Raw genomic sequence first — 27,820 nt, forward strand, 5'->3', positions numbered from 1 at the left:
TGAGCAGTAGTGTGAAAAGCAGGCCAGAAAGGTCACAATCATCACAAATGAAAAGAGACACTGAGCCAGGTGATCCTGGACCATCTACTAGCTCGAATTTTGTTCAACACTGTCCAGAAGGCTGACATGAGAATGAGAAATGCCTTATCCCCTACAAAGACGAGGGAAACTAGGTGCGATAGGAACGTTTGAGGACTCTGGGTCTATACTCAATGGAGTTTAGAAGGATGAGGGGGGATCTGATTGAAATTTACAGAATACTGAAAGGCCTGGATAGAGTGGACGTGGGGAAGATGTTTCCATTAGTAGGAGAGACTAGGACCCGAGGACACAGCCTCAGAGTAAAGGGAAGACCTTTTAGAACAGAGATGAGGAGAAACTTCTTTAGCCAGAGAGCGGTGAATCTATGGAATTCATTGCCACAGAAGGCTGTGGAGGCCAGGTCATTGAGTGTATTTAAGAGCGAGATAGATAGGTTCTTGATTGGTAAGGGGATCAAAGGTTACGGGGAGAAGGTGGGAGAATGGGGTTGAGAAACTTATCAGCCATGATTGAATGGCGGGGCAGACTCGATGGGCCGAATGGCCTAATTTCTGCTCCTATGTCTTATGGTCTTATAGACTTGTGAAGGCACCACAAAGCTTATTGATGTGAGGGGAACATGGCGACAGAGAGAGAGAGAGGGGAGAACTTGGAGAGAGGAAGAAAACAGCGTTTACCTAAAAGAGCAAAAAGAGGATTCCCCATAGGAGACTGACGCATTAGGGTTTCTCAGAATGTCAGAGAACACTGAAGTCCGAACAGAGACTTGGCGGTGGGAGGGGGGGGGGTGGGGAAGAGATGTAGTATAATGCAGTATGTTAGGCTAAGTCTTCCATTAAGGGTTAACTGTAAAAGCCTGTGATGTCATGGGAGGAAGCGACATACGCTCGTGCTGTCCTGGACTTCAGGACAGTAAGCATGGTCAGAAGCTAGGGTAGGGTGTCCTTGTAACTGTAAATATGATACAATGAAGTTAGAGGGTTTTGCAGCTAGCAGTCTTTTTGTGGATTTACAGAAACGCCTGCAACCCAGAACACAATGATATATTAGTTTCTGAGATATATTGTTCACCGACTAACAAATAAGGGGGCAACGTTAGCTCCCCTCACCCTCAGCGGCACAGGTCACTATGCAGCAATGGGTGAGTTTAGGGTTGATCTTGTTAGATCCCTAAAGATGGGTGGAACGGTATTCCTCATCTCTCCTAAGCAGCTTGTGACCTAGGGCACACTTTTTAAAAAAAAAAATTGCCTTGACGAACTTGCTTGGCACCTTGTTCTCGCTGGCTCACATAGCCGAGAGGCACCCAGGCAAACCCGTTGTTCCATCGTCACCATGGAGACGGGACTATACACAGAGAGTGTCACCTGGGCTCTGCCCTGCCGGTGACTCATGGGGTGAGGGAGGGCTGGGGCAGGACAGGGGGAGAGGGAGGGGTGGGGCAGGGGAGGCCCCACCCTCACCGAGCTGCTCACCTGAGGCCCCGCCCTCACGGAGCTGCTCACCTGGAGCCTTGTCCAGGTGAGTGAGTGAGAGAGAGAGAGAGAGGGGAAAGGTGGGTGGAGCTGCATAGACAGAGAGGCTAAAAGCCGGCAGAGGGAAAACGGGGAGTCAGACTGTGGAGAAAGCAGCAAGGGATAAGAGAAGGGGAGGGAAAGGTAGTCTACTTTAAAAGTTACTTAGAGAGGAATAAAAACTTCTTTGCCACAAACTTTACACCTGTATTTCACACTTTTTAAAAACACATACACAGCAAACTTTATACATTTTTTTTACACATGTGCACCCAAACTTCACACATTTTTTACACTGTTTTTCCTACAGGTAGACACTGAAACTTTACACTCTCTTCACATTAGCACAGAAACTGGACACCCAGTTTTACATAGACACTGAAACTTTACTCATTTCTTTTACACGTACATAGAAACTTCACACAATATTTTTTTTGGACCCAGCACACACACCCCTCCCTCCCCTGGAGGTGTTCTCCCATAAAAAAAACCCAGGAGCCACTTTCCACCCGTTCAGTTCAAGTGGAGTCGAGATCCCAGGCAAATGGCAGCGGCTCAGAGAGCAGCCTTTCTGCTCACCACCTTCCTCCTGGTAAGAAGTTTCATTCACTTTTTCTTCTCAAAAGGATGTTATTGAAAAAAAAACAAATTCAGGGGTTGTTTATGTTTTTTTTTGTCTTCACTATAAACTGTTGGAAATTTGTAAACGAGCGCTCTTAATTCTATTAATTATTGATCTAAAATTATTTACCAGCGAAGGGCGATTGGTTTAGTTTAAACTTTAAGGGAGACAGTAACTCTTTAACGTTTTCAGCTGTCTTTATTTAATATTTTAAATGATAGGGGGCTTTTTTCTTTAAAGTGAAAATCAGCGAATGATTCGGGGTCTTGTTTATTTTTTGATTTAAGGTTACTTCGGATTAATACATTTTTAAAATAAAACCGAACCGAGCAAAACTCCCACTTGAGATTTAACCCTGCATTCATGCTTACGTAACTGCTTATTTGTGGTCTTTTTGTCGTCTTGTGTTTTCCAGTTTTGTTTTCAAAATAATATGCTTCATTCGTTAAAATTTACAAAAGCACATTTCCTAACAGCATAAATTCATCTTAAAAGGGCGGTGCAGTTGAATTTCTTTCAAGAGAATATGTAGCACCCTTGAGTGCCCCACTCACTTAAAATTTCAAATTTTATTTACAATATTCATTTGCATTATTCTCCCATATGTAGATTGTTCAAAGTACATTTCAATGTGTGTGAAGTAGTTTTTTTTGACCACCTGGTCTGCTCTGCCAGTGTTACTTTGTTTTGTAAAGCCATTCATTAAACACGCCTGCCAATCTGCTGTGACTCTTTGCCCAGTTTTTAAGATTTAGTTGGAGGTTGCGATCCTGATAAAGTTTTTGTTTGATGCCTGTCTGGAAAGAAAACCAAGCATGAGATGGTAATTTTTGTCTGTGTAAAAATAGAATTTACAACTGTTGTAATATCCCACGATATCAGTATTTTTCTGCTTTTTGTTATACTTGGCCTGTGAAAGGACACTCGATTCATTAGATAAAAGCACTTAGCTCTGAAGAAGGGTCAGACAGACAGACTCGAAACCTTAACTCTGTTTTTCTCTCTACAGATAGTCAGACCAGCTGCATTTTTCCAGCATTTTCTGTTTTTTTTTCTCCCTAGAGTAATTAAAAGCTTCATTTTAAAAAAAAATCCAGATATAATTCTCTGAACCACAAGGAAATTTTCTGTAGTTTGTTTTAGTTTCTGCCCTGGTTGCTGTGTAAAATATTGTGCATTTTGATATTCACTACATTTTATTGTTGGATGCTATTAATACAGACATATGGTTTTCCTGTGAAGCATATGGTTTATTTGATTATAGGAGTGTTGGGGCTACTTAAATAGACAGCTAGAGTTTATAATTGTTTTGTGTCTCTGACATAATGTGATTGATCTTGGCCCCTTGATATTCCTGTTGCTTGATATTTGGCGATTTTTTTTTTTTTGTTTTCTGTACGTATTGATGCTAAGGGCTGGATTTTCTTTTGGGTTTCAAAAACCCCAACATCAGGACCGAGTGGGAGTCCGGAGTTGGCATTTACTGGCAGCAAGGCTGGTGGCACAGTCTTACTCCTAATTGGCCGCAGTTTCTGGAGCCTTGGCAGACCTTGGCTGGTATAGGCTGGCGCTGCCGAGGCAGGTCAGCCACCACGAGTGTCCTCAGTTGCGGAGGCAGCCCTTGGAGGCTGCCGGCACCCCCCCCCCCCCCCCACCCCCACCCCACCCCCCCAGAGGAGTTGTTTGGGGGCCACGCACGGACTTTTTAATGCCAGTGGCCTGGTTGCTGGGGCTTGAGAGTCTCTGACCCTGATGGCCTCCTGCAGGGAGTCTGCCTCCGTTGAGCTGGTGGCCTCCGCAGGGTGTGTGTGGGATGAGTGCTTCACCGGTGGGCAAATGCCAGCGTACCACCCTCACCCCACCTGGGAAGCATCTCGAGTGGTGAAAATTCACCTAGTGAGCCATCCTGATGAGGCTTACCACCCCCCCCCCCCCGCCCATCTGCCCCCAATCTCTACAGGGCCAGGATAATCCAGCACTTTGTATAAACCTCTAGTCAGAATAATTTCTCAATCAAAAATACTAACACGTTTTCTCTAAGTTTCTATTCTTTGTGCAAACGTGGTAATGTCACTGGAGCTGTAACCCTGAGGTCCCAGGCAAATGGGTTTCAAATCTCACCATGGTAGCTGGTGGAATTTTAAACTAATAAAACCTGGATATAATATAAAGTAAGGGTGACCGTGAATCTATCATTGCTTGTTTTTTTTTAAAAAAAAACCCATTTGGTTCACTTGATGTCCTTTAGGGAAGAAATGAGTGTTTGATTTTGTGTCGTTATTATTTTGCAAACTTACTTGTTCTTAAATTTAATCTTGTTTTATATTTTAACATTTTTTTAAAATGTATTTTGATGAGACGAGGCAACTTCCTGGTAGTAAATGTTGCTTCTTTGAGAAATACAATTTAAGTTTAAGATGTTGCTGCTAATATTTCCTCCTTTTTAAATTGAATGCAAATACTTGAATTTCTTCTTTAAAAAATTGCCCCTGTAATTCTAGGCCAATCCTACGCTATGATGGGCAGCAGCACAATCCCTTTCAATATTCAAACTCTCTATGGTGTGTCTGTTTTTTAATTATTCATTCGTGGGATGTAAGCTGCTACTCCGATTCGAATTGAGGTTGGTGCTGCCATAACGCAGAGCGCTCACCACTGTACGACCACAGTGCCACCTTGGCACTGCGTTCATGGAGATGTGGGTGAACGTTTACTTGCCCCGTCACAATCGCCTTTGAGAAGATGCCACCTTGACGACACTGCTGATGTCCTTTGTTTGCTCAAAATAGGAACAGGAGTAAGCCATTTCAACTCCGTGAACCTGTTCCATCATTCAACTTGATCACGGCTGATCTGTCCCTCAAACTAAATTACTCTTTTTTTGTTGCTCCATATTCCTTGGTACCTTTAACAACGATCGATCGATTTCTGTCTTGAAAATATCAACTGACCCCGCGTTCGCAGCCTTTTGGGGGAGCACAGTATCTTCACAGAGCAGGAGGAGGCCATTCAGCCCATCGCGTCTGCGCTGGCTCACTGAAAGAGCATTCTGCCTAGTCCCGCACCCTGCCTTATCCCCGTAACCTTGCACATTCTCTCTTTTTTTCAGGTAGCAATCCAATTCCCTTTTGAACGCCTCGATTGAACCTGCCTCCACCACCACCCTTTCAGCAAGTCTGTTCCAGACTCCGACCACCCCCTGGGTGAAAAAGATTTTCTCACACCCCTTTTACTCCTTTGCCAATTATTTTGAACCTGTGCCCTCTAGTTCTTGATGTTCCCTTGAGTGGGGACAGTTTCTCACTATTTACCCTGTCAGATACCCCTCAGGATCTCGAACACTTCTATCAAGTCTCCTCTCAGCCTTCTTTTCTCCAAGAAAAACAGTCCCAACCACTCCGATCGATCCCTTTTACAATGTGTGGAAAAGTTACTTTCTGATTCACTGCTAAATGGACATTGTTACGATCCTTGTGGAGACTGATAACTTTTAAAAGGAGAAATAAATTCCCACAAGAATTACACAAGATTTCACTTTTTTAAAGACCTTTTACTGTAACAAGCCAACTAAACATTAATGTATCAGTTGCTTACAAAATAAACGACAGAAAAGGTATCCTCCTTGAACTTACTAACATAACAGAAAAACCCACACCCCACACGCATCATACTGCACTCTCTGTGGACATGTACTCTTCAGTTTAAAGGCCAGTTCCTCCTGGGGTTAACAGGATCCCTCCTCCCTGCTTTGCCAAGTCCAATCTCGCAGTGTCCCTTTTAAAGCAAGTTCTCTTCACACAGCCCTTGGAGTATTAAATGAAAATGGACTCTCCATTGTACTGTTCTGTCTGATGATTCCGTAGGCTCTAACTCTTCACCATCCTTGTTTCCTCGAAGATGGGTTCGACCCTCGCCAGCCCTCGCTGGATGGTTAACCCAAAAGCAGCCCAATTCTTTTGCTTGGCAGAGCGGCACCTTTTTAAAAAAAATTCATTCACGGGATGTGGGCTTCGCTGGCTGGGCCAGCATTTATTGTCCATCCCTAGTTTGCCCTTGAGAAGGTGGAGGTGAGCTGCCTTCTTGAATTGCTGCAGCCCATGTGGTGTAGGTACACCCACAGTTCCAGGATTTTGACCCAGTGACAGTGAAGGAACGGCGATATATTTCCAAGTCAGGATGATAAGTGACTTGGAGGGGAACTTCCAGGTGGTGGTTTTCCCATCTATCTGCTGCCCTTGTCCTTCTAGATGGTAGTGGTTGTGGGTTTGGAAGGTGCTGTCGAAGGAGCCTTGCTGAGCCTATTGTCGGTTATCTGTTTCCAACTCCTTCGCCTGACTGACTGAGTCAGTGAGAGTGTAGCAGTAAGGCCAGCTGTCGTCAGTCTTTGTATCCGTGTGTTAAAGCTTGCTCCCGACTTTGAATAAGGTTTGGCCTGGCACCCCCCCCGACCCCACGGCAACTAGGTTCAGGGAGATGGTGGTGCGGTGGCAATGTCGCTCTGTTAATCCAGGGGCCCAGAGTTCAAATCCCACCATGGCAGCTGGCAGAATCTGAATTTAAATTCAATTAATAACCTGGCTAGCCTCAGTAATGATGACCATGAAACCATGGTCAATTGTTGTAAAAACCCATCTGGTTCACTAATGGCCCTTTAGGGAAGGAAATCTGCTGCCCTTACTTGGCCTGGCCTATGTGTGACTCCAGACCCACAGCAATGTGGTTGACTCTTGGCTGTCCTCTGAAATGGCCTGGCAAGCCACTCAGTTCAAGGGCAATTAGAGGTGGGCAAGAAATGCTGGCCTTGCCAGTGACAACCACAACCCATGAAAGAAACTTTCGGTCTCACAGGCTTATTGCTGGGATGAGTACAGCCCAACTTCACACCATTTCCCTCTCACCGTTCCAGGGCATTCTGTTTTAACTTAAATTAAAAGAGACAGGTTAAAACATAACTGTGATATAAAGCCTCACGTTCGTAACAACAAACTATAATTATAAACAAAAACAGAATTACCTGGAAAAACTCAGCAGGTCTGGCAGCATCGGCGGAGAAGAAATCAGTTAACGTTTCGAGCCTTCATGGCCCTTCGGCAGAACTGGCCGAAGGGCCATGAAGGCTTGAAACGTTAACTGATTTCTTCTCCGCCGATGCTGCCAGACCTGCTGAGTTTTTCCAGGTAATTCTGTTTTTGTTTTGGATTTCCAGCATCCGCAGTAGCTTTTAGCTTTTTGTTTTCAAACTATAATTATAGATTGACACATCTGAGGAAATACTTCTTTATATTTACTCTGTTGAAAATTTCCTTGATGTTATTGGATCATTAGATCATCACCCCACCCCTGCCAAAAATAAAATCTTCCATAATCTTGGGAATGCACGCTAAGTTTGTGCAACTGGTCTTAACGTAACCTTTTTTAAGCCCTGGTATCATTCTTGCAAGACTGTGCTGTACTCCACTTGAGGCTAGCACATCTTTGAGTCTGTGCCCAGAATTGAACATAGTACCTTGACTGGACCTGACCAGAGGAACATGAAACAGCAAGGGCAGCAGGCCACTGGAACATTAGCACCACCACACGACACTTCAGATCGCACACCATCCTGATTTAAAAAAAAATAGAATAAAATCACTTGTTCGGTCGAAATCGTGGAAGCCCATTCCCTCACAGCACTGTGCGCGTACCTTCACTTAGAACCATAGAACACTACAGCACAGAAAACAGGCCATTCGGCCCTTCTAGTCTGTGCCAAAATATTATTCCGCTAGTCCCATTGACCTGCACCTAGTCCATAACCCTCCAGACCTCTCCCATCCATGTATCTATAGGCTGCTGCTTCTCGGGTAATCAGCGGAGGGCAGTAAATGTTGGCATAACCAGCAATGCCCACGCCCTGTGAATGAAGAAAACAAAATACTTCCTCACGTCTGTAATCCAGGCACCTTGAGGTAAAAGCTAACATTCAGTTGGCCTTTTGGGGAGTTTACTGTTTGTACTAGCCTTTGGTGATTTATGTCCATCTGCACCGCAATATTCTCATTTATAATTTACCTACAAACTGGTATGTAATCAGCGCAAATTAAAAATTGTGTTGTACGCTTTGCTCTGCTATCCTCAGCAAGATCTGCACGCGTTGTATTATTCCTGGGCAGTAGTCAGCACATTAACTTTGAAATGGTACACTCTCTGGCTTTCCCCATCCCTTGGCACTTGAAATTGGTCATAAAATTCTCTCACTCTTTAAACATGGGAGAACATAGTTAAACCATAATTGTAAGATTGTGAAAACATTTTGACTGGATTCGCTGAAGGTTGGTCAATGCACCAACTTGAATCTGAAGCTTTGGGGCTGTGAGGGGTGAGGTGACTCAACAATAGTCCAAAAGTCTGCTTGAAGGCTATAACTAATATAAAAAAAGGAAAGATTAGGCTTACTTAAACAATCAGTCACTGTTTGGACGTTGGAATCTTTTTAAATTTGCCAGGTATTCCTTAATAAAAGTTTATTTAAAACCAAAAATTCCAGCTTTAATCACGGATGCACAAATCAGGAGCAAACCTGTGGCACATTCAGCAGAACAATATATCTCTCGTTAATCTCCCAAAAAAGAACAAATTGTAGCATTTAGGTTGAAACTATATTCAGTAGCTTGCCAACCAGTCAGCACTCTTCTCATGCAGTATAAATTGTTGGTCCCTTTACTGTTGGTTTTCCTTGAGGGCTGTCCTGATGAGTGCAAGACAAAGAACTTTTGATAGCATGTCTCTCCTTTTTTCGGCAATACTCTTGTAGAAAAATTAGATTAGTGTTTTGAGTATGAGCTCATCAGAGCTGAAGATGAGGCACCCTTTAATATGGCTCAAGAAAAGACAAGGGCTGGGGTGGGGAAAGATGGAGAGCGAGATAAGACAATAAAGTGTTGCCAACTCTGATGCACCTCTAATCATTTTGCAATAGTGGGGAAAGAGAAGGCCCTTCAGTGAAGGGAAGAGGTGGTGGATTAGTGGTATTAGCACTGGGCTAGTCCGGAGACCCAGGGTAATTCTCTGGGTTCGAATCCTGCCACAGCAGATGGTGAAATTTGAATCCAATAAAAATCTGGAATAAAAAGTCTGATGATGACCATGAAACCATTGCTAACTGTTGTAAAAACCCATCTGGTTCACTAATGTCCTTTTAGGGAAGGAAATCTGCCACCCTTACCAGGCTTGGCCTACATGTGACTCCAGACCCACAGCAATGTGGTTGACTCTTAATTGTCCTTGTTCAGAGGATGGGCAATAAATGCTGGCCTAGTCAGTGACAGCCCAACCTCATGAACAAATTTTTTAAAAAAAGTCTTTCGATCCTGTATTGTAAAAACTGCTGGGTGGGATGGTGAGATAGAAAGAATATTTTCCCAAAGTAATTAAAACAATTTAAATAAAACAAAATGTTGTGAAATTAGCCCATGGTAATGAAAGGTGCAAGCATTTAAAGAGGTAAGACTTGGGAGTGCAGGTAATATGAAATAAAACAAAAAATTCCAGACGTGTGCACAGATGCCTGATGAGGAAAAATGCAGGCTATTTATGATGATGAATCCACATGGCAAAAACATATGTATCCATCTGAGGAGTGACTCAATGGAGGTGATAATGAAAGAGCTGGATAGGTTAGATGTAGAGGAGATGCTTGCATTTGCACGAGAGACCATAACTCGGGGCCAATAATATAACGTAGTCACTAATACATCTAGCTGGGAATTCAGGAGAGACATCTTTGCCCAGAGAGTGGTGAGAATGTGAAACTCATTGCCGCAGGGAGTGGTTGAGGTGACGCGCATAGGTGCAGTTAAAGCTATATAAACATATTAGGGAGAGAGGAATTGAAAGATATTCTGATAGGGTGGGAGGAGGAGGCTCTTGTGAAGCATAAACACAGGCATGGACCTGAGTAAAAACAAAAAACTACTGCAGACAGTTTCTGTGCTGTAATGTAATGCCTCCCTTGCAGACCAGGCTGGAGGAGCTGAATGGCCTACTCCTGTTCCTGTGTAACCTCCCATGTGCAGGTGGACCCTCCTTGCATCCCCACTCCAAAGAAAATAGAGGAGCTTAAAATCTGAGGTTTTTAATTCTGTGTTTATACAAAGGGGCTGCAGAGCACCTAGGAGGAAGATTTTAAATACTGTTTTGTGGCCTGTGGTGAACTTGGTTGGTCAGTGTGGGAAGCCAAAGGTCAAAACTCAGTCCGAGCTCCATTGCTGCCTTCAGCTCGTGATCCCAAAATCTGTTTTGGTGACCCCACTGGAGGTCATGACCCACAGTTTGGAAATCCCTGGAGTAGAGTTAATGTGGCAAGCCTCAGCTCACACTTCATAACTCCTACCCTGGAATGTGAGTAATTTGGAAGAAAGGCAATGTAAATTGTCATCTCTTGCAGAAAGAGTGTTTGTTTGCTTGAGTTCTGGGCAGCAAAGTAGGACGAGGTCAATGACCAGAAATTGCATCAGCTATGGTTGCAATGTAATATGCCCGGTACGGGTGGCTGGAGGTTGAAATGGTGACATAGTAGATAAGGGTATCATGTGATTCACCCCTCCCACTCCCGAAAGGAAAAAGAAAGAGGGTGACGTAGATATGTTACTTTTGGAAAAGGTGGGAAATGGTCTGGAGGGTGAAAGCCTTTTGAGTGAGTGAGTGTGTAGTCATAAGAAATGGGATAGACACAATAAGGGCCCTGTCTGGCACAGCTGAGGTGGAGGCGGGTGGTGGAAATATTGGCTGAGGAAAAATGACGTTTTAGAAGTTCTGCTTCAGAAGTAGTCATCAGGACAGGGGAGGAAAATGGAGCCTTTACATAAAGTAGTGTGGCATGCAGCATAATGTAATTAGTTGTGGAAATCTGTGAACTTAGTAGTTTGGAGGGACTGAAGCAAATGTTCAAATGCCTACCAGGGTAGTTTGTATCTGAATTTTGGGACGAGGGTTTTTTTTTATTCATTCATGGGATGTGGGCGTCACTGGCTAGGTGAACATTTATTGTCCATCCTTAATTGCCCTTGAGAAGGTGGTGGTGAGCTGCCTTCTTGAACCGCTGCAGTCCGTGTGGTGCAGGTACACCCACAGTGCTGTGAGGGAGGGAGTTGCAGGATTTTGACCCATCGACAGTGAAGGGTATGATGTTGAGTAACTAAAATGGGATGATGTCTGGGGAGGCAAGGTCTTGGGCTGACAAGTCTGGGAAATGGGTAGTGATCCACATGTGCCAAGGATCCATAGAGAGGCAAGAGGATGAATAATATAGTTGGTGTTCAGCCTTTGCTATGTTGAGGTCCCTCTGCTGTGACCATTGTATCAACTCCGGCGGGTTTGCAAATGTTGGGATTGGAATTGAGGGATTTGGTGCTTTTACATTTTCTGCGCAAAAGGTAAAGTAAGGGGAGTGAAGAAACTAAGGTGGCTGATGTTGCATCATCAGCTTTGGAGGAGACATCTGCTGGGCAAAACAGGGGAATGGGGTACAGGAGGGTCCAAGAAGGATGGCGATGCAAAGGGGCGTCTCCTGAACAAAAAGGAGCCTCTGCATCATGTTGGGTTTGTTAAGGAAGGATCTTAGGATCATGACTGTGAGGCTAGATAAATCAAAGTGACATGTTCAGTCCCATGAAGGGGTTCTTTTACTCCCCAGTTATTTTAAATGAAGGGTCACTTCTGTAATGTTAATTCATCTTTTCAGTTTACAGATGCTGACCAGACACCGTGTCTTCAGAATTTTCTCTTTCTGTTTCATTTCCAGCATTTCTGTCTTTGTTCACTTTTTAAAAATATGATATCAAATGTTTAATCCATGTAAAAATGATGGTGCATTGATCCTTGTATTTTATTTCCCTGTTTCCCAATGCAGCACTTGAGAGCGCTTAAGTAAATTTTGAAACTAAATTTAATTTCATTGGATTATAAATTATATTTTTTTTTTTCTAGACTCTCGCAAGCTTTGGAGATACTTGTATCAGCAAATCTATTGACGTAAATGTACCGAGTCAGGAGATTAAAAAAAATCAAGTGATTTCGAAAGGTAACGCAACTGACTTCTTGCACATCTGTTTTTTCATCGCTCAGTCCCTTCCAGCTGTGCTTTCAGCAGCCCTAAGATCTGGAATTACCTCCTTTAAACCCCTCCGCCCCTCGATCTGTCCTCCTTTTTAAAAACCCACCCTCGTTGACTGAGCTTTCGGTCACCTTATCGTAATATCCCCTTATGTGTCTCGGCGTCAGATTTAGTTTAATAACACTGCTCCGGTGAAGCCCCCATGGGGTGGTTTGCTGTGTTAAAAGGGTGCTTTGTAACCGCAAATTGTTGTTGTTGTGGTGGCGAGGATGGAAATGGGGAAATTAGTTTGGTGGAATTTGAAACTCCCCAGGTCTCTCCTGAGTCATTGTTGTTCTCTTCCTGCTTCTTCCATTTTACTCCGGGGGGGTGGGGGTTGCCACAATGATGGTTGATCATCTTTCCCCCATCTCCTCTTGTCAGTCACCCACTCCTTTTCCAACCCCGCCAGGTTTAAGTCTCTTGCCGCACCATTTGGGCGTGGCCTTCCTTTCTTTTTAAAAATCCTTTCACGGGATGTGGGTGTCGCCGAGCTAGGCCAGCATTTTATTGCCCATCCCTAATTACCCCCTTGAGAAGGCGGCTGTGAGCTGCCCTCTTGAATCGCTGCAGTCCACGTAGCCCTTTCCCCCCCCCTCCCCCCCAACCCATGTTCCTGGCAGTCCCAGCTCCATCACTCGCTTCACCGCGTGTCATCGTTTACCCCGCCCCACCCCGCAGCAGATGACCGTGCCGTTTCGAATTCTTGGCGGCTGCTTTTTCTTCGATGGTCCCACAGTTCTCACTGACCCCTCTGATGTGCTGGTTCTTGACCTTTGTCCTTTCTTGTCACCCAACACATGCCGCTGGTGCAGGGAAGCCAGCATTACGGGTGCCCCCAGCCTGGATAAGTAGGGAGGGCTTGCCACAAGAGGGGACATCCCGGTTGGAAAACCGCCTGCCAAAGCCAAATTACCACGTGAATTGAAATGGCGCCCGGGCCTTTCCGAGCACCACCTTTTTTTTAAACAACAACAATCCTCTTTTTTTTTTTAAAAAAAAAAAGAGTCCGGGAAAGAAGTATTGTAATTCGAGGAAGCTTAACTCGACTAACCCAATGAAACGCTTTTACTGTGACGTGCAAAATTTCGGGATTTGATTCAACAGGAAAGATGGGCTGGGTTAAAAATTCCTTCTTGGGTCCAAAAGTAACGAAAAAAACCTTGTTGAGTTCAGCTTGCTTTTTGCCTGAGCATATTCTCGAGCTGAGAATTTTGTTTTCGCGGGGAAAGAGTCAGTAGAAATTCGACAGTTACCACTCGGGCAGTCCCATCATGAATTAGCAAACATTCTGGAAATCCAGTGTGGTTACTTTTTCAATGTCAATTTAATCATTTCCCCTTCTTTCCTTCTGAAAGGGCTGACCTGTGCAGTTGTGCGAAACCGTGGACGCTAAGCGTTCGAGGTCTTGCCTTGATCCTACTTACCTCATTCTTATTTTCAAATTCATCCTTCGGCTCCCCCCCACCAACTCTAATCTCCTCCAGCCCAACAACCCTCTTAAGATATCTGCACATATTTAATTCTGGCCTCTTGAGCATCCCCGATTTTAATCACTGCACCATTAGCGGCTGCACCTTCAGTGGCCTGGGCCCTGAGGTCTGTAATTCCCCCTCTACCTCACTCTCCACATTTTAAGACCCTCCTTAAAACCTACCTCTTTGACAAAATTTTTGGTCATCTGTCCGTTTACCTCCTTATGAGGCTTGGTAGCAACATTTGTTCTGTAATGCCCCTGTGAAGAGCCTTATGATGTTTTATGTTAAAGACAATATATGGGCGTAAGCTGTTGACTGATTTGTGTGACTCTAAATAGTGACTGTAGGTAAGAAAGCTATCTTCTTAAAGGCAGGATTCTCTGGATATAATGGGCGTCAGCCAGTCCACTCCCATTGGACATAAGTATCCAACTTGCTGCCAGCCCAGCATTCAAAAGGTGTAGCTTTGACTTTCTGCGCTGTGGGGTTGCATTGGGAGGGGTGGGGATGAATTTGCTTTGCTCTGGTCTGACACGAATACCCCATCGGATGCCAAGCCAGCATGTGGAGGCTTGAACTCTCGTCTCTGCTCATGGGACTTTTAAAGCAATGATTCAGCAAGATTAACGTTATGTATACGCATTGGCTGAATTGTATGGGGTGTTGCAGTCCCTGTCTCTCCTGGGAACGGTGTTAATTGCTTTAAGGTGAGGCTTCTGCCCCCTACTTTGGGAGGAAATCCCACCCATGAGAGCTGCCAAGCAATCGGATGGCTGACGACTCTGCAATCCCAGCTGGGAGGGGATGACGGGCAGTCCCACCACTCTGAGAAGCCCAGATAAGTCCGGGGGGGTGGGAGTCTCGGTGAGTGGCGGGTGGGGGTGACAGTGGTGGAGGCTGTGTGGACCGAGTTCAAGAGGCCAGGGGTGAAGATTAAAGGGGGTTTGACACTTTGGGGGAGCTCTCCAATATGGCCAATGGAGGCCCCCCTCTCTTGTTTTGACACCAGTCTGAGCTGCCTGGGCACCTGTGTGGTGTGGGCCTCCCCTTTGCAGCGGGTAAAATACTGGTGTTGAGATGAGACCCTTAAGCGTCCATTGAAGACCTCAGTTGGCCCAAGGCTGGGCAGACCACCTGCCTGGTCGTCTAAACTTTCAGTCAGGTCGTGGGAAGGCCATTTGCTGGATTTTCGAAGTGACCCCTGCAATCACCTTCAAACCTGCCAGTGGGGGAGTATAAAATCCAGCTGTGTGAATCTTTAAGACTCCCAAGGCTCAGTGGGTAGCATGCGCACCTCTTGAGTTGGAGGAACATGGGGTCATGTTCCATGTTCATCACCCATGACTATTGCTTGTCATCCACACACCAGCTGAAGGCATAATTAACTTTGCCTCTTTGCCTGTCCTCTCTTCTTCATGCTTTCCCTACCCATTATCTATTTTACTTGAGGAATATACCCTAACTCAGCTGTACACACATGAAATGATTTGAAGACTTCTGTTTTCCCTAATTTTTTAGTTACTGTCCCAGTAATTTTGAAAATGTGTCCATTGATCCCAATCTCACTCTATGCCTTTCACCTTTTTAGCTGTAAGTTAGATTTGGTATTGTTACTGTTTAACTACATTGCACACTGTGGTGGAAGATACTTCAAGGAATAGCCTTTAGATGCATCATAAACAATGAAATACTGAATTAAAAATGACCATTTTTTTCTGTCCTAAATGTTTTTTTTATACAGTGGATTTAGAATGTTGTCAAAAAGACACATTACAAATCAGCACTGATGACCCAGATTTTGCTGTGAAGCTTGATGGCTCCTTATATGCAACTCACGATCTCCACATTGGTCAACAACGGACCTTTGACATTGAACTGCAAGGTCCAGTGACACCCGTGCAGTGCACCATTCATGTCCGATTGCTGTTCCAACCGGATCCACAGGTGAGCAACTTCCTCCTTTCAACCCCTGCCACCATGATTCCGGTCAGTCAATACAAGCTCATACAAGCATACGCACCAGGAGCAGGAGTAGGCCACTCGGCCCCTCGAACCTGCTCCACATTCAGTAAGATCATGGCTGATCTGAATGTAACCTCAATCCCAGAATTCAGAAATGTTTAAATAACTCAAAACATTTAGCAAGATTTTAACGCGGCTAAGCTCAACAGGAGGCGATGCTTTTTAGCTATTTTCTTCCTCGACCATGTTGGTTGTATGAGAAAGGAACACTGCTTCTGCATCCAGTGGACTGGGCTCTGGGTTGTTTGCAAAACAGTCCCTATTTAGGTGGCCAGGGCATTAACCTGACCACTGTACGCTAGCAGGGCTGTCTAGATGCAACGGCCATGGATCATTCCACTTCCATTGAATGTGGATATTGCACTAGACAGCCCAGGATTTAAGAGGCTGGATTGCAATGGGAGGGGGGAGGAGGAGGGAGAGATTACACCACTCTACCCGTCTGACGCACACTCCCCACTAGATTTCAAGAGACTGAAACTCTCGTCTTCGCTCCCAGGGCTAATACTGCAATAATTCTGTGTTGATATTTTTCATATCTGAGTCATAAACATGTCGTGTCATCTGTTGCTTAGTGGGTGGTGCTCTTGCCTCTGAGTCAGGAGTTCTCTGGAGTCTAGTCCACAGGCTGGCTCTCCAGGGTAGAACTGAGGGAGTGCCACACTGTCTGAGGTACTGTCATTCAGATGAAACGTTAAACCGAAATTCCATCTGCCCCCTCGGGTGGGTATAAAAGACCTCATGGTACACACCTGTAGGATAAAAGAGTTCTCTCTGGTGTCCTTGTCAATGCATGTCCCCTCAACTGACACCAATTTGTTTATGGGAGGGAAAGAAAAAATTAATTCAATGCTGTGGGATGTGTGGCTTTAGCTGTGTGAAAATTGGTAGCTGTATTTCCTGCACTTTTCTTTACTCTTTAATTGGATGTGGGCATTGCTGATAAGGCCAGCCTTTGTTGCCCATCCCTAATTGCCCTTGAACTGAGTGGCTTGCTAGGCCATTTCAGAGGGCAGTTAATAGTCAACTACATTATTGTGGATCTGGAGTCACATGTAGGCCAGACCAGGCAAGGATGGCAGATTTCTTTCCCTAAAGGGCATTAGTGAGTCAAGGTGGGTTTTTACACAGTTGATGATAGCCATGATGCCCGTGAAACTGAGACTAGCTTCAATCCCAGATTTTATTGACTGAATTTAAATTCCACCAGCTGCTGTGGTGGGATTTGAACCCTTGTCCCCAGAGCATTTGTGGAATCGAGGAGCCCTAGCAAAACTGGAGTCAGTGGGAATCAGGGGAAAAACTCTCTACTAGTTGGAGTCATACCTAGCACAAAGGAAGATGGTTGTGGTTGTTGGAGGTCAGTCATCTCAGTTCCAGGACATCACTGCAGGAGTTCCTCAGGGTAGTGTCCTAGGCCCAACCATCTTCAGCTGCTTCATCAATGACTATCCTTCCATCATAAGGTCAGAAGTGGGAATGTTCGCTGGTGATTGCACAATGTTCAGCACCATTCGCGACTCCTCAGACACTGAATCAATCCATGTCCAAATGCAGCAAGACCTGGACAATATCCAGGCTTGGGCTGACAAGTGGCAAGTAACATTCATGCCATACAAATGCCAGCTAATGACCATCTCCAACAAGAGAGAATCTAACCATTACCCCTTCATATTCAATGGCATTACCGTTACTGAATCCCCCACTATCAACACCCTGAGGGTTACCATTGACCAGAAACTGAACTGGACTAGCCATACAAATACTGTGGCTACAAGAGCAGGTCAGAGGCTAGGAATCCTGTGACGAGTAACTCACCTCCTGACTCCCCAAAGCCTGTCCACGATCTACAAGGCACAAGTCAGGAGTGTGATGGAATACTCCCCACTTGCCTGGATGAGTGCAGCTCCAATAACACTCAAGAAGCTTGACACCATCCAGGACAAAGCAGCCACTTGATTGACACGCACCCACTCCCTCCACCACCAACAAACAGTGGCAACAATGTGTACCATCTACAAGATGAACTACAGAAACCCATCAAGGCTGCTTAGGCAGCATCTTCCAAACCCACGACCGCTATCATCTAGAAGGACAAGGGCAGCAGATAGATGGGAACGCCACCACCTGGAAGCTCCTCTTCGAGACACTCACCACCCTGACTTGGAACTATATCGCCGTTCCTTCACTGTCGCTTGGCCAAAATCCTGGAACTCCCTTTCTTCCTAACAGCACCCTAACTGCACCACAGGGAGTGCAGCAGTTCAGGAAAGCAGCTCACCACCACCACCTTCTCAAGGGCAATTGGGGAATGGGCAATAAATGCTGGCCTAGCTAGCGAGATCTACGTCCTGGAAATGAATTAAAAAAAATAATTAACCTGGGCCTCTGGATTACTAGTCCAGTGACATTACAGCTATGTCATGATCTTCCCCCATTACAGCATTGCCTTTCCTTCAGAAAATACTTCATTGGCTGTGAAAGAGACGATAGATGAATCGAATTAACGTTGCCTGTGTTGTGCTTGATATTTTTCAGTCAATAGTAGGACAGCTTGCTCGAGTCCGCCGCACAGCTATACTGCGGCGTCAGAAAAGGCGATGGAGACCACCTCCATTTTCTATCACCGAGAATTCCCCGGGACCTTTCCCCAAGTATGTTCAAACTGTAAGTTGCCATCGTTTGTTAAAATCAAACTGACCTCAGTTAAATGAAGGACAAAAATGTAAATTGTGTTAAACTTTAATTGGCTCTCAATTCTTCATATCTTTTCAGATAAATTCAGAGTATCAGCAAAATTATACACTGATCTACGAATTAAGTGGTGAAGGAGTAAATGAAGCTCCAAAAGGTATTTTCGAGATCCAACCCAACACTGGTAAAATATACGTTTTGAAGCCTGTGGATCGCGAAGAATACCCCGTGTTTCGTGTAAGCATCTCTGATGGCCCTTTTTTTTTCTGCACTCGCAAAAAGTGATTCATCCAGGAAGATGTGCTCCCTTTTCTTTAGCTGAAGATCCTCAAATGCAAGAGTTATGTCGCGGCTTGAGATTAGTAAAAGTGGTGGCCTGACTTTTGCGCTCAATGCTGAAGGAGTGGTGCTCACCACTTGTGCAGCTGCTTCTCGCCAACAGCAATGCCCAGATTTCCATGCTGAGCTGAACATGGACCCCAGAAATTGCTGTTCGATTTGCTGCATAGTCTCGTTGCTGTTATTAACACAAAATCCGGGCCATTATCTTTTACTGAGAGAGAAGAGTAGAATAGAATAGATAGAACTATCATCCCTTAAATCAAGCCACAGTTTTAGGCTCTTCTAGAATCCATAATTCAATTAGTGAATGTTTACAAATGCATTTGTTAATCAAGGACAGACGGCACTCGTTTGTTAAAGCCAAGTCGTGTTAGTGTGTTTTTTTTATATAATGATTCCAATCACTCACGAGGGATTTGGGGAAACAGGTTGTGGGCTCATTTGTTTGGACTAGGCACATAACATTTATACAAAGGTAGAAAGCTTGAAGGTGCCAACGAAGCTGTGTGCTGTGCTCTGCTCACAGGCCAAAGTGAAACTGAGACTGGATCACATGACACACTTCCCTTCTAGTAATATCATCCTGCTATCTCGCATATTATGACAGTTTAATAGATTTAATAATTATTATTTTTATAATGGGTGTCAGCTGTGGTTTAGTAGGTAACATGTTTTCCCTTGAGTCAGGAGGTTGTGGTCTCAAAGCTCCTCCTCCATGGACTTCAAATAATCTAGAGGTTCCATCCTTAGGGTGGGCCGTTAATCCGAGGCTGAACCTGACTTGGTGAACGTAGAAGATGCGATGACGCTGTTTCAAAGAGCCAGGTTGGGGGTGAATAGTTTTGAAACCGGATAACCGAAAAGTAGGTTTGATAAATGCAGGGCGCAGAGAAAAGATTTCAGGAAAAACCTAGAGAGGCTAGTGGAATGGGCAGGCAGGTGGCAGAAGTAGTTTAGCGTGGTTAAGCACAAAGTTATACCCCTTGAGGAATTTTTGAGGAGCAGGAATATACATTCAATGGAAAAATACTGAAGGGTGTGGATGAACAGAGGCCTATGGGTTTAAACGTGTTATCCCCTGAAAGTGCAGATAAAACTATAAAAATGGCGAAGGGAATTTTAGGCATTTTAAATAGCAGCATAAAGTCCAAGGTTAATGATTAATTTTTACAAAGGAACAAAACATTGTTTAGACCACAGTGTGTACCGTTTTGGGTATTCAAAAGGAGAGTGTACTACACTGATCAGTAAGAGTAATTGCAGATATATATGGAGAGATGAGGACATGAATAAAAAATAATCATTTTAAATGAGGGAGCTTGGAGAATCTTTCTTGGTGAGCTGTTGGTGTATGGAATGCTTTTTCACAGGTAAAGGCATGTTTTAAGATAGCTTTGAATAAGTATTACAAGTTACTGGGCTATGAGGAGAGATGGGCATTGGATTGCTGAAACAAAGGGCGAGTGTAGACATGATGGGCCAAATGGCCACCTCCTGTGCTGCAACTTTCTATAGTTCGATTAGTTCTCCTGATATATTCTGTCAACGTTGCTCTTATTTTAAGTGCTAGGGAGCAAAACCCTACGACGACTTAAGAGTTCAGGTGATGTCCTTTTTAGTAAATTTACCTCCCCTACGCAACTTGTTTTGGATGCACTTGTGAAAAAAGAATAACGTTTATTGCAGACAAGTTGTAACAGCTTCTCATTTTCCATTCCTCAGCTGATTGCAAGGGCAAAAACCAGGGAGGGATTTTTACCTGAAGATCCTCTTCCCCTGACTGTGAAAGTTATTGATGTCAACGATAATACCCCTGAGTTCACTGAACAGGAGTTCAGTGCGTATGTAGCTGAAGGTTCATCAGTTGGTAAGGATACAAAAGCTGAAAATTGCAGTTGCTGGAAATCTGAAACAAGAGCGACAAAAGCTTAAAGCACAGCAGGGATCAGGCAGCACCTGCGGAGAGAAAGTGTTAACATTTTGGCTTTAACGGCCTGTCGACCTGAAACATTAACTCTTTTTCTCTCCACAGTTGTAAGGGCGCATTGACTTAAGACTTTTATAATTGAAAGGCATTAATTGCAGTTATCGATATCATAATTGTAGATATTGGAGACTACTAAACATAGAAACTAGGAGCAGGAGTAGGCCATTTGGCCCTTCGAGCCTGCTCCGCCATTCATCATGATCGTAGCTGATGATCCAACTCAATAGCCTGCTCCCGCTTTCTCCCCGTGTCCTTTGATCCCTTTCGCCCCAAGAGCTATATCTAACTCCTTCTGGAAAGCACACACTGTTTTGGCCTCAACTACTTTCCGTGGTAGCGAATTCCACAGGCTCACCACTCTCTGGGTGAAGAAATTTCTCCTCATCTCAGTCCTAAATGGTCTACCCCGTATCCTCAGACTGTGACCCCTGGTTCTGGACTCCCCCCACCATCGGGAACATCCTTCCTGCATCTACTAGTCCTGTGTTCTTTTTGGTAACCAACTGGAGACTAGATAAGGGAACAGAAGGATAAGCCAATAGAGTGGGAGGAGGCTCATGTGGAGTAGAAATATCAGCATTGACCAGTTAGGCCGAATGGCCTGTTTCTGTGCCGTAATTCCTGCGTAAAACAACAGCTTCTGAATTTTAGCTATCAGCGTTTCGGTTTTGTTTTTAATTGATCTGCCCTGCCCTGGGTGTAATATCTAGGTAACTTATTGAATCTCTTCCAGATGCCTATCTCATAATTTTTAAATACTTTAGAACTATAGAACACTACAGCACAGAAAAACAGGCCATTCGGCCCTTCTAGTCTGTGCCAAAATATTATTCCCCTAGTCCCATTGACCTGCACCCAGTCCATAACCCTCCAGACCTCTCCCATCCATGTATCTATCCAATTTATTCTTAAAACTTAAGAGTGAGCCCGCATTTACCACGTCAGATGGTAGCTCGTTCCACACTCTCAACACTCTCTGAGTGAAGAAGTTCCCCCTAATGTTCCCCCTAAACCTTTCCCCTTTCACCCTAAAGCCATGTCCTCTTGTGTTTATTTCTCCTAATCTAAGTGGAAAGAGCCTACTCGCATTTATTCTGTCTATACCCCTCATAATTTTGTAAACTTCTATCAAATCTCCTCTCATTCTTCTACGCTCCAAGGAATAAAGTCCTAACCTGTTTAATCTTTCTCTGTAACTCAACTCCTTAAGACCCGGCAACATCCTAGTAAATCTTCTCTGCACTCTTTCAATCTTACTGATACCCTTCCTGTAGTTAGGCGACCAGAACTGCACACAATACTCCAAAGTTGGCCTCACCAATGTCTTATACAACCTCACCATAACATCCCAACTCCTATACTCAATACTTTGATTTATGAAGGCCAGTATGCCAAAAGCTTTCTTTACCACCCTGTCTACCTGTGACGCCACTTTCAGGGAATTATGTATCTGAACTCCCAGATCCCTTTGTTCCTCTGCACTCCTCAGTGCCCTACCATTTACTGCGTATGTCCTACCTTGGTTTGTCTTTCCAAAATGCAACACCTCTCACTTTTCTGCATTAAATTCCATCTGCCATTTTCTGGCCCATTTTTTCAGTTGGTCCAGATCCCTCTTTCAAGCTTTGAAAGCCTTCCTCGCTGTCCACAACGCCCCCAATCTTAGTGTCATCAGCAAACTTGCTGATCCAATTTACCACATTATCATCCAGATCATTGATATAGACAACAAACAACAATGGTCCCAGCACAGATCTCTGAGGCACACCACTAGTCACAGGCCTCCAGTCTGAGAAGCAATCATTCACTACCACTCTGTCTTCTCCCACACAGCCAATTTCGAATCCAGTTTACAACCTCTCCATGGATACTAAGTGTCTGAACCTTCTTAACTAACCTCCCATGTGGGACCTTGTCAAAGGCCTTACTAAAGTCCATGTAGACAACATCCACAGCCTTTCCTTCATTGACTTTCTTGGTAACCACCTCGAAAAACTCTACAAGGTTCATTAAACACGACCTACCACGCACAAAGCCATGCTGACTATCCTTAAACAGCCCTTAGCTGTCCAACTAATTGTATATCTGATCTTTCAGAACACCTTCCAATAATTTACCTACTACTGACATCAGGCTCACTGGCCTGTAATTACCTGGTTTACTTTTGGAGCCTTTTTAAACAACGGAACAACATGAGCTACCCTCCAACTCTCCGGCACCTCACCCGTGGCTAAGGACATTTTAAATATTTCTGCCAGGGCCCCTGCAATTTCTACACTAGTCTCCCTCAAGGCCCGAGGGAATATCATGTCAGGCCCGGGGGATTTATCTACCTTTTATTCGCTGTAAGGCAGCAAGCACCTCCTCCTCTTTAATCTCTATATGTTCCATGACACTACTGCTTGTTTCCCTTCCTTCCTTATACACTATGCCAGTTTCCTGAGTAAATACTGATGCAAAAAAACTGTTTAAGATCTCCCCCATCTCGTGAGGCTCCACACACAGACGTCCACTCTTATCTTCAAGGGGATCAATTGTGTCCCTTACTATCCTTTTACTCTTAATATACTTGTAGAAACCCTTCGGGTTTATCTTCACATTATCTGCCAAAGCAACCTCATGTCTTCTTTTTGCCTTCCTGATTTCCTTCTTTAGTATTTTCTTACATTTTCTATACTCTACAAGTACCTCATTTGCACCTTGTTGCCTATTCCTACTACACACCTCTCTCTTCTTCTTAACCAAATCGCCAATATGCCTTGAAAACCAAGGTTCCCCATGCCTGTTAACTTTGCCTTTAACATGCAAACTCTGCACTCTCAAAATTTCGCCTTTGAATGCCTTCCACTTACTGAACACATCCTTGCCAGAAAACAACTTATCCCAATCCACTCTTCCCAGATCCTTTCTCATTTCCACAAAATTGGCCTTTCTCCAATTTAGAATCTCAACTCCAGGACCAGACCTATCCTTATCCATAATTAACTTAAAACTAATGACATTGTGGTCACTGGACCCAAAATGTTCGCTTACACATACGTCTGTCACCTGACTTGTCTGGTTCCCTAATAGGAGATCAAGTATTGCATCCTCTCTCGTTGGTACCTCTATATATTGATTTAGAAAACTTTCCTGAACACATTTGACAAACTCCGAGCCCTTTTACAGTATGGGAGTCCCAGTCAATATGTGGAAAGTTAAAATCTCCTACTATCACAACTTTCTGTTTCTTACATCGGTCTGCTATCTCTCTACAGATTTGCTCCTCCAATTCTCTTTGACAATTGAGCGGTCTATAATACAACCCTATTAGTGTGGTCACACCTTTCCCATTCCTCAGCTCCACCCATATGGCCTCTGTAGACGAGCCCTCCGGGCTGTCCTGTCTACGCACAGCTGTGATATTTTCCTTGACTAGTAATGCCACTCCTCCCCCTTTCATCCCTCCCCCTCTATCACGTCTGAAACAACGGAACCCCGGAACTTTGAGCTGCCAGTCCTGCCCCTCCTGCAACCAAGTCTCACTAATAGCAATAATGTCATAATCCCACGTGCCAATCCATGCCCTAAGCTCATCTGCCTTTCCGACAATACTCCTTGCATTGAAATAGATGCACCTGAGAACATTTCTATCATGTACAGATCTTTGATTTCTGTCTATACGTGCATTCCTTGCTTGACCTTTATCCTCCTCCACCTCACTATCTACTCTAACACTCTGGTTCCCCTCCCCCTGCAAATCTAGTTTAAACCCCCCAGGTTTCACTTCCACTTTCTCTGCATTCCAAGTGAGGCATAAAAACAGCCCAGCGAATTTCCATTAGGCACCTTGGGCTCAATTTTAACTCCCAACAGCCTAAACAGAAATGGGGGCAAGTAGGTAGTTGGCATGAACTTAAACTGCCGACATCCTGATTGGTACCTGTTGTCATCCATCCTCACTTTGCTCGTCCGAGCAGGTTGGGAAAAGAACCTGCCTGAAATTGGCAGGTTTCGTCTTTTTGTGCAGTAAACTGTGTCGACGTAAGTTTCGCGGGAAGTAACAATTAACTTTATTCTTTCAGGTACAATCTTCCTGAAGCTTAATGCCACTGACCGTGATGAACCCAACACCAAACATACATCGCTGCGCTACAAGATTCTAAAACAGGAGCCGGCCTCGAAATTCGACCTGCTATTCTCTATTAATAAGCTCACGGGTGAAATCGAAACTAGGAGTGATAAACTAGACCGAGAGGTAAGCCTCCTTTCGCATTCCAAAGTGTAATACCATTTTTGGTAGTTTGAGGACCTAAAAAGACAAAAGTGAAGTTTGAAATGCGCAGCCAGTCAAGTGACACGTGAGAGAGAGTGCTGGGTGACATGTGAGCTGTTGACTGCAGATGGCTCATTTCCCTTTTCCATTGAGAAAGCCATTCTGAATTACAACCTATTGGCCTTCAGTAGACTCAGGCATGAGACCAGGAAAGCCCCCAGTGATGGAGAACTTTGAGAACCATATGCCCAAATATACTGGCTTCTCCCAATCATGTTATGCTTTACCACGTATCATGTGTCAGACTATCCATATGTGCTGAATTATTTCATTTTCCACAAACATGTTCATTCTAGTTATCTTGTATTGCAGGAGTGAGAGTTGGGATGATCAAATTCAGTTTAGCACACGCGCGCACACACCTGAGGAATCAATTGGCCTGGTTGGGGAATCTAGAGCATGGGGTCACTGTCTCAGAATAAGGGGTCAACCATTTAGTACTGGGATGAAAAATCTCTTCATTTTAGAGGGATATTCCGTCCTTGAGTATATTCAAGACAGAAGTTGATAGATTTTTGGGCATTAAGGAAATAGGGCAGGAAGGTGGAGTTGAGAGAAAAGATCAGCCATAATTTGTTGAATGGCAGGGCGGGTGCGATGGAACCAAATGGTTTACTCCGGTTCCTCCAAGCACTAAGTGCACTTGTGATTTTAAGATTTGTCATTTGACGTTACATGCGCTGTTTCATCTTCACATCTCAAATATTTTCAGGAGCAGGACACTTACACCCTGACAGTTGAGGTTAGAGACATGGAAGGAGAAAGTGATGGACGTTTTTCGACAGCAACTGTTGTTGTTCATGTCACTGATGTGAATGACAATCGTCCAACGTTTAAGACCTCCAAAGTAAGTTTGCTGACATCTACAAAAAAATCTGGGTTTTTTTTTGTTGAAAAATCATGGTCATCCTTCTGTGCTTGATTTAAGAATCATAGAAACTTGTAGCATTTAAGAAGCACAGTCAGTTCATCATTCCTGGGCTGCCCCTTTGGGGAGAGTTATTCAACTAGTTCCATTCCCCCCCCCCTTGTTTTGCCTTCAAAACCCTACAGTTTTCTATCCTCAAATATTTATCCAATTCCCTATCGAAAGTTGTATTATTGGATCTACTTCTACCTTTTTTTCTGGCTGCATTTTCCAGATCTTAACGGAAAACTCAATTCTCTTCATCTCTTTCCCCCAACACCCTCTCTTTTCCACCCCGCCCCCACCCGCTATGCCATTTGTGCTCTCTGGTTACCGACCCTCCCGCTAGTGAAGACAGTTTAATTTTATTTACTCCATCAAAGTCCCTTGGTGATTTAGAATCCTGCTATTAAATCTTAACCTCTGCTTGAAGGGGAACAATCCCAGAAATGGTTTATGATTTTTGCTGCTAGAAGGTGAGAAAACATGTTGGCTCTACATTTTATCATGAATTGCCTCCTTATTTGACATGACCATGAAACCTTCCTTTTTTTTAATTAAATTTGCATACCAAATATCAACTATTGGAAAGTGGGGTTGGACCCAAGACTAAAGCAGTGACGACGCTATAAAAAGTGCGTAATGTTCATTACTTTATGAAAGGATTTAGACCATTTAAACCTGTTCAGTTGCAGCCAAATAGCAGAAGGAATTTGCACTTGCATGATTATCATCATTACACAAATCTTCATGACCTCTCTCACATCTATAACAACCGTACTGCGTCATTAATCAAATTCTCTCCGTTTATTAAGCTTAAGGAACTTTAATCGTGACTGCATTGACTTTTTTAAAAAAAAAGAAACCAATAAGACAATTTCTAACGTGAACATTTGTTTTGCTTCAGTATATCATTTCTGTTAACGAGACCGTAAGCGACATAATGATCCTCCGAATGCCCGTAGAGGATAAAGACCTGGTGGACACGCCTGCTACAAGGGCTGTGTTCACTATCACCAAGGGGAACGGTGACGAAAATTTCAAAATCCTAACTGACGCCAAAACAAATGATGGTCTCTTGTATGTTGTAAAGGTAAACAAATGATGGTGTTTGGTTCTAAAGATTTTTCAGAAAACGGTATTGGCGAGGCTTTTAATGAAACACTCACTTATTTCTTTTCTTTACAAGTTTTGCAAGGCATTGAATGAAAAACGAGGCCATATTATGGTCTGAAATAAAAACAGAAAATGCTGGAGAAAAACTCTGTCAGCGTCCGCGGAGAGAGAGAGAGAGAGAAACAGAGTTGACGTTTCGAGCCCGTGTGGCCCTTCAGAGCTGAAGAAGGGTCACGTGGACCTGAAGCCTTAACCCTTTCCCGCTCCACGGACGCTGTCAGACCTGCTGAGCTTTTCCAGCATTTTCTGTGTTTATTTCCCATTTTCCAGCGTCCGTGTTACGCTCTCTCGTCTGCATATTTTGGCCTTTTGGTTAATTTTAGGGTTCGAGTTATTTTACTTAACTTGTGGATTTTTCAGGCTAGGCCAGGGCCTGTAACTCCACTGCCAATCCTTCCATTCAATTTCACACCTCCAAAACCGGCCCCAACCAAAGTCACTAAACAGCTGTGACTGGCTCTGGTGCGGTATAACTCCTGAACCCGTGAGTGAGCCTTTGACACAGTTGATTGTACAGCCTTCGTGGTTTGTCTCACTTGGTTTTATCGTGTTCTATGCATAACAGGATACGCAATTTTATTCTAAAACG

The 27,820-nt window shown here is 44.1% G+C and overlaps 1 protein-coding gene across 2 annotated transcripts in view; it reads left to right on the forward strand.

The window, feature by feature from the left end:
* Nucleotides 1–2,021: 2,021 nt before the first annotated feature.
* LOC144680031 (desmocollin-3-like) overlaps nucleotides 2,022–27,820 on the forward strand; it is a 34,006-nt gene continuing 8,207 nt past the window's right edge. Inside the window, exons 1-9 of one of the 2 annotated variants that reach the window (XM_078541127.1) lie at nucleotides 2,022–2,148; nucleotides 12,145–12,238; nucleotides 15,530–15,732; nucleotides 18,349–18,477; nucleotides 18,586–18,741; nucleotides 20,569–20,713; nucleotides 24,898–25,070; nucleotides 25,861–25,995; nucleotides 26,963–27,148. In XM_078541127.1, coding sequence (XP_078397253.1) covers nucleotides 2,101–2,148; nucleotides 12,145–12,238; nucleotides 15,530–15,732; nucleotides 18,349–18,477; nucleotides 18,586–18,741; nucleotides 20,569–20,713; nucleotides 24,898–25,070; nucleotides 25,861–25,995; nucleotides 26,963–27,148 — 1,269 coding nt within the window. In that variant the 5' untranslated portion in view covers nucleotides 2,022–2,100. The remainder of the gene's footprint in view (nucleotides 2,149–12,144; nucleotides 12,239–15,529; nucleotides 15,733–18,348; nucleotides 18,478–18,585; nucleotides 18,742–20,568; nucleotides 20,714–24,897; nucleotides 25,071–25,860; nucleotides 25,996–26,962; nucleotides 27,149–27,820) is intronic. The other variant, XM_078541128.1, reaches the window with a different exon arrangement.

Source organism: Cetorhinus maximus, chromosome 4, assembly GCF_964194155.1.
Source record: "Cetorhinus maximus chromosome 4, sCetMax3.hap1.1, whole genome shotgun sequence".
Classification (NCBI taxonomy): Eukaryota; Metazoa; Chordata; class Chondrichthyes; order Lamniformes; family Cetorhinidae; genus Cetorhinus; species Cetorhinus maximus.